Source organism: Muntiacus reevesi, chromosome 1 (genome assembly GCF_963930625.1).
Source record: "Muntiacus reevesi chromosome 1, mMunRee1.1, whole genome shotgun sequence".
In the NCBI taxonomy this organism is placed as follows: Eukaryota; Metazoa; Chordata; class Mammalia; order Artiodactyla; family Cervidae; genus Muntiacus; species Muntiacus reevesi.
In genome coordinates this window covers 161,543,810-161,554,914 of record NC_089249.1, presented here as the reverse complement: position 1 = coordinate 161,554,914, position 11,105 = coordinate 161,543,810, and the positions used below count along the sequence as shown (strand labels likewise).

Here is an 11,105-nt window from a genome sequence, read left to right as displayed (position 1 = left end):
CGGTTCTGTAACCAAGCTAGATATGTCCTAGGTGGGTTGAGTGCCTAAAGAGGGCGCAATGCGCGTTCTAAGATTTGGGGGTAGGGGATGGGCGAGCAGGAGCGAGGTCTGAGGGAGGAGGGTAGGCGAGGACCGGTTGCCTGGAGACGGCTTCGGACTCTGTTGCCTGGAGACAGCCTTTGGCCTGGCACCTGGTCAGCGTCTAGGGGAGAGGTGAGGAGGCGCTCTACTGACTGGACACAGCAGAGCCAAGGCCATGGCTGGACACCAGAAGGAGAAAGCGATCACAGATGAGGTCCACCAGAACCAGATCCTGCGGGAACTGTACCTCAAAGAGCTACGAACCCAGAAACTCTACACGCAGTACCACGTGAATCCACTCCGCAAGGGTGAGGGTCGCTACCGGATGGAGGAAGGGAATGAGGGCGCCCCGCGGGAAGGAGCCGACAGGGGTGCGGGGCAGGGGGTGCGGGGTGGAGCCCAGTAGGAGGCGCCTCCTCTGACCTCACCCTTATTCTCAGCATTTCAGAACTCTGACTTTGGGGTTGGGGAGGGGTCTCATTCCCCATCACATCAAACAGATGTACTAAAATGCATCCACATCCTGATTAAATAATATTTTATTGTAACAAATTTGAAAGGTTCTTTATAAATTTGCTTTTGCAATATTTTGCAGGGTTTTGTGTTTCGTTTCAATGTGTTTTGGTTTGTTGTTAATAAGTTAAAGGATTTCTTTCCACCTTCTTATATTGTCTGAAGACCTTCAGAAAATTCATGGGGCGCAGACTCAAGGCCCAGCGTGCCCCCTGATTAAATGGCCCCACCCAACTCTTCTCACTTTGCACATTCCTGGGCCAGTTTCATCTGGTCCTGTAACATCAGCTCCCTCTAAAGGGCACTGAGTCTCACATGGAGACCCAGACCCACGTCCACAACCACGTCCCAGCTCCCTTCCCCTGGTTCATCCCGCACCCCTCTCCCACCTGTGGCTGCTCCAGAAGATCTTGTTTTGAGCACAAGGCACCGCAGCCATCTCTCTCCTGAGTTAGAAGCCTGGGAGTCATCCTCAGTCTCTCTCTCTCTCTCACTCCACACAGCTGAGTAGGCACCGTACTGTTTCTTCGTTAGCGTTTCTCTCACAGGACAGTTCCCACATTCCTGCCTCAGTGGGAGACGCCATCACGCAAGACTGCCAATCTTCACTTAGCCCGGCCCTCTATCTGGCCTCTGAAGCCTCAGCAGGGCCCCTCTCACTCCTGCCTGCATTGATTTGATGCTCTCCTAACTCTCTCCCTCCAGCCCCAACCCTCCAACCCTCCCCTACACTATGGCTCTGGCGAGAGCCGTGCTAAAGGGGATTCAATCATCCAGTCCCTCTGTAAAACCCTCAGAGGCCCCACAGCTTCTGAGCTGAGGTTTACCCTGATCAGAATGTAAGGCCCCTGTGGATCTGGTTCTGCTACTCACCCAGCTTCATCCCAACTCCCCTGTACCTGCACCCTGCTGTTGCTTTAATAAACATTTTAGTGTCTATTCTGCGGTGGCCACAGGCTTTTCTGTCCCACCATATCTGAATGCGTGGATTTCCTAAATCACCATGCTATTCCCCACCTCTTCACTTTCTCTTCTTTCTGAATTCTCCTCCAGCCCTTGTTGTTCGTCACTCAGTCATGTCCAACTCTTTGCGACCCCACGGACTGTAGCACGCCAGGCTTTCCTGTCCTTCACCATCTACCGGAGCTTGCTCAAACTCATGTCTGTGGAGTCAGGGATGCCATCCAACCATCTTATCCTCTGTCATCCCCTTTTCCTGCCTTCAATCTTTCACAACATCAGGGTCTTTTCCAATGGGAGAAATCTTTTTTTCCCATTGGAAAAGACCCCCCAGTCCTAGACCTGATTAACTGTAGTCCACTGCAGCCCAGCTGTGTAGAAGAAATGGATTGTCATTATTTTAAAATGCATATAGTTAAGGTATACCATGTGACATTTAAATATACATTTACACAGTGAAATAATTAGGACAGTCATTTACTTAAGCATAACCACCTCCACAGTGAAATAATTAGGACAGTCATTTACTTAAGCATAACCACCTCCTCACATACTTAAACTTTGGGGGTTGGGGGTGGGGGTTGAGAGCACAGAAAATGTATATCTTCATTTTGCTTATGACTACCTGGTTTTCCTCTGGAGCCCCCAACTACTAATTTCAAGAAAACCACTTAACAGCCAATTCTGTTTAAACTTGGCCCATTTCAACAATTTTCATAATCCCTTCCAGCAGTATCCAGTCTTCCTTGGAAAAATGCTTGGTCTCTCAGCTCACAATTGTTGGGCACATGATTAATATGATCCATTGGGATTAAGTGAGGAAATATTAGAATCTGTACCTGTGATTATACTTATGTATAAAGAAAGAAATATTTTGTTAATATATGACAAGAGTGCATAGAGACTATATCAACATACACATGTGGAAGTGTTTATTTTTTTACTGGTAGGAGATAGGGATAAACACATGGAGACCACTGGCTCCTTCTGGCCTCTGCTCACTTACTACCATCTACATAGCTCCTTCCACCAGAATTACTCTGCTTCTCGATATTTCTCTAACTCACCAAGCTCACTCTTGGATCTTCCCCGTGTATCTCACTCAGCAAATTTATTCAGGACTCTGCTCTCCTGTCTGTCTTTAGAGACATATGACCCATACTGTGCCCCACCATCAGCATGGGTTTATCCATCTAATGTACTTTATGTGGCTGTGCATCTTACTTATATTTGCCAGATATTATATACCTGTTTTTTTGAATGTCACCACAACTAGAGAGAAAGCTCAGGGAGAACAGGGACCTTCTGTCTTATTTGCAGCCCTACCTCCACTGCATCAGTAATTATGAGCTGAATAGATGTCTGTGGATCCTCTACCTGGTACCACATGGCCTCCAGGGTATATATCACTATCTCTGGCTGCCTGATACATCTGCATCTCTACAGACCAGTCTGTCCAAGAGAACATTCCGAGATAATGAAAATGTTCTCTGTGCTGCCCTGAATGGCAGCCAGTAGCCATATGTGGCTGTTGACCACTTGAAACGTGGCTGTGGGACTGACTTTCAATTGTTTTAAATTTAAACTACTCAAATTCAAGTCACCACACATGGCTGGTGGCCATCATCAGGACAGTGCCTCTCAGATTGTAAGGTCCTTGAAGATCCTACACCCTAGCACCCAGCATAATATCTAACACTGGACAGACACTCAAAAAATGCTAAATGGGTGTCCAGCATAGGGAGGAAGAAAGGGAAAAAGGCCGGGGAGAAATTTTTTTAACTTGAACCTATGATGCTGTTTTTCTCTAGTTCACACAATCGCCAGAAAGCCCATGTCTTGGCATGATAACCTGGAAGAACCTGCAGATGGTAAGTCCAGGATTTGAGAATGACGTTGAGACAGAGACAGAGGGCAGCTGGCTGGGATACTCTCAGGGTAGTGGTTCCTTAGGGCAGGTCTCAGTCCTCTGATCATCTGAAAGTTGAACTCATACTGACAACAATTACGAGAAACCAACATTTTCAAAACTGCCAGTTTATTAACTGTCAAGCCAAAAAACATGTTTCTCATGGCCCTGACATTGCATTTGTTCATCCATCCAATACTTAGCTGATAACAAGCACAGGTTCTGGAGCTCTACTGCTGCTGCTGCTGCTAAGTCGCTTCAGTTGTGTCCGACTCTGCGCGACCCCATAGACGGCAGCTCACCAGGCTCCCCCATCCCTGGGATTCTCCAGGCAAGAACACTGGAGTGGGTTGCCATTTCCTTCTCCAATGCGTGAAAGTGAAAAGTGAAAGTGAAGTCGCTTGGTTCGGCCATTCATTAACTGTGTGACTTTGGGCAAGTTTTTTTTTAACATTTCTGAACCTATCTCTTAGAGGTGTGAGAATTAAACAATGCATTGCAAGTGTTTAAAACAGTATCTGGGGCCCTGCGCTGCCCAGACTAGCAAACCATACAGCCAAGATGGCTAAAGGTGATCCTAAGAAATCAAAGGGCAAGATGACTGCTTATGCCTTCTTTGTGCAGATGTGCAGAGAGGAACATAAGAAGAAAAACTCAGAGGTCCCTGACAATTTTGCTGAATTTTCCAAGAAATGCTCTGAGAGGTGGAAGACTGTGTCCAGGAAACAGAAGTCTAAATTCAATGAAATGGCAAAGGCAGATAAAGCGCACCATCGGTAAATGAAGAATTATGGATCAGCTAAGGGAGGCAAGAAGAGGAGGGACCTTAATGCCTCCAAGAGACCACCATCTGGATTTTTCCTATTCTGCTCTGAATTCTGCCCCAAGATCAAGTCTATAAACCCTGGCATCTCTATTGGAGATGTGGCAAGAAAGCTAGGCGAGATGTGGAATAACTTAAGTGACAGGGAGAAGCAGCCATACATCAACAAGGCAGTAGAGCTGAAGAAGTATGAGAAGGATGTCGCAGACTATGTCTAAATGGAAGTCTGATGGCGCCAAAGGTCCTGATAAAGTTGCCCGGAAAAAGATGGAAGAGGAAGACAAAGAGGAGAAGGAAAAGGAGGAGGAGGATAAATTAAAAAAAACTATTGATCTGTCTCCTTGTGAATACCTTAGAGTAGGGAGTGCCGTGATTGACACACCTCTTCTCCAAGACGTGTCTGTTGCCCTCATTAGGTTTAATTACCCAGTTGGATCATGATCATGTCGTAGTCTCTCCAAGTGCTCTAGAGCATTGTCAGTGGTTTACAGGAAGTGGCCATGGGTGTCTGGAGCACCCGGAAACTGTATCAACGTTGTACATATTTCCAAACGTTTTTAAAACGAAAAGGCTCTTGTGTTCTCCTCATTCTGTGCACTTTGCTGTTGGTGTGACAAGGCTTAAAGATGTTTCTGGCACTTTTTTAAAAAATCTGTAAGATGGTGTGTTAATTCTATGGTCATTGGCTAGAAATCCCGAGTTTTCAACTGTACATATCTATGGTTTGCAAAAAGAACAAAGAAACCGAGGCACACTCTTGATGCTCCTTGCTTGGTGTGGAGGCTGTGGGGGCGATGCCTTCTGGAGGGGCCGTAGCTGAGGGCATGCACTGTGGGGCTGGACCTGTGAACACTGCGGTGGGCATCCATTTAGCTTCAGGTTGTCTTGTTTTTATATAGTGTCATAGCATCCTGTTGCCATTCTAGCTGTGGAAAGAGGGGCAGGGGGCAGCTGGCATGAGAAGTGTTTTGGATCCTTTTTAGTTGAAGTGCAGTAGTTTTAAACTTTTTTTTTTTTAACAAACCATAGAACTCTTCATTGTCAGCAAAGCCAAGAGCCACAGCACCAGTGAAAGTTCAAGAACCTTCTATACTAAACAGATCTGCAACGTTCTTTTTTTGTATGTTTAGAATGCTGAAATGTTTTTGAAGTTAATTAAACAGTATTACATTAAAAAAAAAACGGTGTCTGGTACATGGTGATCGGGACATGTTATTAATATTATTTTCATTATTACCCTGTGATAGTCACTAGAATGGGGCTGGGAATCTCATACCATAGGCAAAGAGATAGACATGTAAATACCCAGGTAAACACAGCAAGATTGGGATGGCAGCAGCATAGGAAATAGGTGCCCACCACAGACAGTGAAGTTCTGGGAAGTCCTCCTGGAGAAGGTGAGGTGGAGTATGTTAGGTGTAGAGGAATGTGGAAGGACATTCTGGTTACACGGAAAAGCACAGAAATGAGACACCAGCATGGCCTAAGAGCTGTGAGTAGTTTGGCATGGCTGTGGTAATACGGGTAAGTGGGGCCACATTTAAGAATGAGGGAAGAAGAGACTTGATAGGAAGCCTAACTCTTCTGACAAGCTTTCCTCCTTCCCCTCTACCTTCTTAGGGTGGAGTGTGATAGAGGAAGGATGTGTGATTTATGTAGGAGACAGGGCGGGAAGTGAGGGTGGGCAGGAGGAGTGAGGATTTCATAGCATCGTGGAGACAGACAAGTAAATAGACTAATAGAGAATAGAAAGTGAGATTGCCGTCTGTAGTGGGGACACCAGCCTGGCTAGAGCAAATGATAGTGGCTGGGGACTTGCAGCAATAAGGAAAATAACAGGTGGTAAGGAGTTCATTACCAGCCTCCTTGTATTCAGGATAAGCTCAGTCCAGTGCCAAGTCCTTTACTTTTTAATTCCATTCTCGGACATCTTGCTGAGGTAGATATCTTCCTCCCATTTTGCAGATGAACAAAGTGAGGCCCAGAGACGTTAAACCACCTGTCAAGCTAGTAATAGAAGGGCCATGAATGTCTGACTACAAGCCAGCTTCTTCCCCTTGTCAGACTACCTCCCTCAAACTGAGACTGGATAGGGTAGATTGAAAATGAAATCTATTCAGTCCTTAAGGTGTAGAGTTAGAAACATACCTGGTGTTGACAGCCATGCAGATTTCAATCCAGAAGGATCTGGCCTCACTTCTTATAGTCCAGCGCCTCACTGTCTCTTCTGCAGCTTCATTGCCCAAACTTGCTCATGCCCCAGGGCCTTCGTTCTTGCTGCCTGTGATGTGCTCCTCCTCCGCCTCTCTCAGGGCTAGCACTGGCAAAGCATGCAGAGAGGCCTCCCCGAGTCATCCTAAGTAGTGTGCCCTGTCTTCCCCTGCCCGCTGGCCTACTCCCTTCTTCAGAGTGTGCATCACTGCCTGCCTCTGTATAGATTTTCTTTTTCTTTTTAACTTTCCATTTTATATTGGAGTATAACCAATTAATAATGTAGCTTCAGGAGCACAGCAGAGCAACTCAGCCATACACATACATGTATCCATTATCCCCCAAACTCCCCTCCCATCTAGGCTGTCATCTGACATTGAGCAGAGTTCCCTGTGCTATACAGTAGGTCCTTGCTGGTTATCCACTTTAAACACAGCAATGAGTACATGTCGGGTTTGTTTTTATACTTGTATATTGTGTCCCCTGACCCCTCACCCAGTCTACATTACCAGGAGACCAGGAACCATGTCTATCTCACTCTGCTCTGCCTCCAGGGCCCAAACAGTGCCTGGCACAGAGTTTGTTCTCAACAGATGTTTATTGGGAGATGGGTGGAAGAACCAGAGGCCTGTGTCTTGAAGTCTAGGCAAGCCTCTGAGGCTGGTGCGCTGCCTGTCAGGAGGATGTGCCAGAGTCAAGGGCACAGCATCTCTCGTTGGTCCCCAAACCTGACTTCTTTGTAACCCCTGCCTCATCTCCCAGCCAGGTTTCTAAATCTTATCCACCACGCTGCCCAGGGACCAAGAAAGAAATACCCAGAGACACAGACTGAAGGTCAAGAGATCGGATGGGATTCTGAGCCTTTGGTAAGTGGGTCTCCTTTACTTGGAAGGTCAGGGGTAATCCAGCGATGTTTAAGGAAGCAGTATGGAGCCAGCTGCCTGGACTTGAACTCTGGCTACCACGTACTAGCTGTGTGACCCTGGGAAGTGACCAAGCTCTTTTGTGACTAAGCTTCCTCCTAGTACAATGGAGATAATCCAGCATGTCTCTCATAAAACTGTTCTGAGGATTAGATGAGACAGTGCTTAGAACACAGTACCTGGTATGAAGTGAATACTGCTAAGTGTGGATTAGACAAAGCGTGCTGATGACAGATGGCCTGAGTTTGCTCTCCCAGGTGTTAGTAGAGTGGTCTCGGGCATGTCACCTACATCTCTAAATTCTGTCCCCTTCTCTGGAAAATGTGAATGCTATTAACATGTTTTTGTCATTGATTGGAAAAGCACCACTAAGTGCAAGGAGCCTGGGAAATGCAGTCTTTAGCATATGATCTCCCTAAATGATACAGGGCTTCTGTTCCTAAGAAAGACACAGGATTTTGAATAGACTTGAACTTGAAGAACTTCCTGTCACACTTGTCTTTCAATTTTGATTATGTTGTCTTCATTTCACAAACAGGGTTTAGCAAGAAAAAGCATCAGGGGCCACATATCAGGAGATTGGGACCTGAGTCAAGTCCAGGTCCCTACAAGACAAGGTCTTCCCACTTCCCCACAGGCTTCTTTCTGACATCTGCCGCCTCCTCTCTAGGTCAACCCGCAACGTGATGACCGCAGGCTGAACCACTTCAGGGTCTACAATGACATCACTCTGTACAAGGCTAAAATGTGGAGCTTGGGAGAAGACGATCGCCACAAGTAGTATTCCCTCAGCACTGGCAATCCTTGTCATTAATGCCTGAAGTGTGTGCTGCCCAGGTAAATAAAGACACTTTTAAGCCTTGGTCTGACTGTTTCTGTGTCCAGAGTCTCACATTTCTCCCTTTTGCCCAAGTTCACCAGTCCACCTCCTTAATCTTATAAGCCAGGGAGAGAATTCCAATTAAAGATGGCAAACTAAGTGTATACAATATCTCCTCTGCCTTCTAGACCCCGATAAAGGATAATAAATTGATTTTTTAAAAGATAAATGAGAAACATTAGCAACCGAGAAAACTGAAGCCAATGCTTAGAAAATGGAAAGCTGGTGGAAGAGGGGGGAGGGAACCACAAAATGCGAGCTGAGTGGGACACCTCTGAGCACAGAGTCCTGTCCCCCCAGAACTCTGGAGAGGGGTCAGATTCTGGACAGAATGGGTGTGAGGCAGGGAACTGAAGGAGGGAGGGAGTCTGCTGGGAGTCCCATCGCACACCCCAGCACCAGAGGCCTAACTGCTCCCATGCTGGAGGTTTACTCTTGGAAGAATGGGCAAAGGCCAGGGCTCAGAGACAGTAAGACGTGGGCTAGAAGTAGGTGTGAGCCTGAAAACAATCAATGAACATCTGTGAAAGGAGGGATGAACCCCTCACCCACCAGGCTGCATTTTTACCCTGGGTTTGAAGCTAGAGGGCTCCTTTTTGGGAAAATGAGCCAGCTCTAAAGAACTGACCCCCAAAGACCCCCACATGGTACCATTTGAAGGTTCTGGAAAGAAAGAACCCGGGACCATCCAGACAGCTGAACACACAGAGGTGCTGGGAGAGTCACTCACCCAAGGAAGGCATGGACATTCCATGCACCACACCTCACCTCTCCCCCGACACCTGCCCAATACCTTGCTCTCTGTGTATCTTCTATCTAGCTGTTCCTGACTTATGCCTTGAAGAGTGAAGCCACATACTGCTGAGGTCACTCCTGCTTTTTGAAATTGCCAAGACTGAATGGAAGCTGCAATCCTGAGTGGCCTCACCCTGACGGACATTTTCATACAGTGATGGGCCAGATCAATTATTAGTGACTACATGGGGATCTAGAAGTGTGCCCGTATCTCATGACTGTTACAGTGCATCCGCTGTAAGGAATCCATGGTCAAGGACCAGGGGGTGACCCGTGATATCATAGAAAGAGATTTGGTCTTTGTCATGGTTCCTGACACAGAACTCCTAAATCCTTTATAATTTAAGTGATAGGGGTGGTAGGAGGGTCTTCTGTTCTAATGAGGTGAGTCTTGGCATCTTCTTGATAGTTTCAGGATAGTGGGCTGCTCCCCAGGAAGACCAAACTTTGGTTAGAAACTTAAAACTTCCAGCCCCACCACCCAAACTCTGGGGAGGAGGAGCTCAAAATTAAATTAATCACTGATAGCCCATGATTTCATCAATAATGCCCACATGGTGAAATCTCCATAAAGTCCCTAGACTGCAGGGTTTAGAGAGCTTCCAGGTAGGTACACATTAAGGCACTGGTGGGGAGAAGGAGCAGTGATTTAATTATCAGGACTTGTGGCTTGAGTGTGCCTGGAACTTGGATGCACCTGGTCTTCCTTCAAAGTAGTGTAGATTATTGCTCAGTTCCGTTCAGTCACTCAGTCGTGTCCGACTCTACGACCCCATAGACTGCAGCATGCCAGGCTTCCCTGTTCATCACCACCTCCCAAAGCTTGCTCAAACTCATGTCCAACGAGTTGCTGATGCCATCCAACCATGTCATCCTCTGTTACCCCCTTCTCCCGCCTTCAATCTTTCCCAGCATCAGGGTCTTTTCCAATGAGTCAGTTCTTTGCATCAGGTGGCCAAAAGATTGGAGATTCAGCTTCAGCATCAGCCCTTCCAATGAATATTCAGGGTTGATTTCCTTTAGAATTGACTGGTTTGATCTCCTTGCAGTCCAAGGGACTCTCAAGAGTCTTCTTCAACAACACAGTTCAAAATCATTAATTCTCCGGCGCTCAGCTTTCTTTACAGTCCAACTCTCACATCCATACATGACTACTGGAAAAACCAGAGCTTTGACTAGATGGACCTTTGCTGGCAAAGTAATGTCTCTGTTTTTTAATATGCTGTCTAGGTTGGTCATAGCTTTTTTTCAAAGGAGCAAGCGTCTCTTAATTTCATGGCTGCAATCACCATCTGCAGTGATTCTGGAGCCCGAGAAAATAAAGTCACTGTTTCCATTGTTTCCTCTTCTATTTGCCATGAAGTGATGGGACCAGATGAAAGATGATGCTGTGAAAGTGCTGCACTCAATATGCCAGCAAATTTGGAAAACTCAGCAGTGGCCACAGGACTGGAAAAAGTCAGTTTTCATTCCAATCCCTAAGAGAGGCAATGCCAAAGGATGCTCAAACTACCGCACAATTGCACTCATCTCACACGCTAGTAACGTAATGCTCAAAATTCTCCAAGACAGGCTTCAGCAATACGTGAACCAAGAACTTCCAGATGTTCCAGCTGGTTTTAGAAAAGGCAGAGGAACCAGAGATCAAATTGCCAACATCCACTGGATCATCGAAAAAGCAAGGGAGTTCCAGGAAAACATCTATTTCTACTTTATTGACTACGCAAAAGCCTTCGACTGTGTGGATCACAATAAACTGTGGAAAATTCTGAAAGAAATGGGAATACCAGACCACCTGACCTGCCTCTTGAGAAACCTGTATGCAGGTCAGGAAGCAGCAGTTAGAACTGGACATGGAACAACAGACTGGTTCCAACTAGGAAAAGAAGTACGTCAAGGCTGTATATTGTCACCCTGCTTATTTAACTTCTATGCAGAGTACATCATGAGAAACACTGGGCTGGAAGAAGCACAAGCTGGAATCAAGATTGCCGGGAGAAATATCAATAA

At 46.4% G+C, this 11,105-nt stretch overlaps 1 protein-coding gene and 1 pseudogene across 1 annotated transcript; both read left to right on the top strand.

The window, feature by feature from the left end:
- Positions 1–256: 256 nt before the first annotated feature.
- On the top strand, positions 257–8,201 carry CFAP144 (cilia and flagella associated protein 144). The gene is made up of 4 exons (XM_065929644.1): positions 257–389; positions 3,366–3,425; positions 7,260–7,363; positions 8,091–8,201. The coding sequence occupies exons 1-4, from the start codon at positions 257–259 to the stop codon at positions 8,199–8,201; spliced, it is 408 nt and encodes a 135-aa protein (XP_065785716.1).
- On the top strand, positions 4,025–4,727 carry LOC136153221 (high mobility group protein B3 pseudogene; annotated as a pseudogene).
- Positions 8,202–11,105: the final 2,904 nt, after the last annotated feature.

What these genes read in the sequence shown, in the direction of transcription:
- CFAP144 (XM_065929644.1), top strand. Translation starts at nt 257, where the DNA reads ATGGCTGGACACCAGAAGGAGAAAGCGATCACAGATGAGGTCCACCAG. An exon ending in CGTGAATCCACTCCGCAAGG is followed by an intron (nt 390 to 3,365) that starts GTGAGGGTCGCT and finishes GTTTTTCTCTAG; the next exon opens with TTCACACAATCGCCAGAAAG. An exon ending in CCTGGAAGAACCTGCAGATG is followed by an intron (nt 3,426 to 7,259) that starts GTAAGTCCAGGA and finishes CTCATCTCCCAG; the next exon opens with CCAGGTTTCTAAATCTTATC.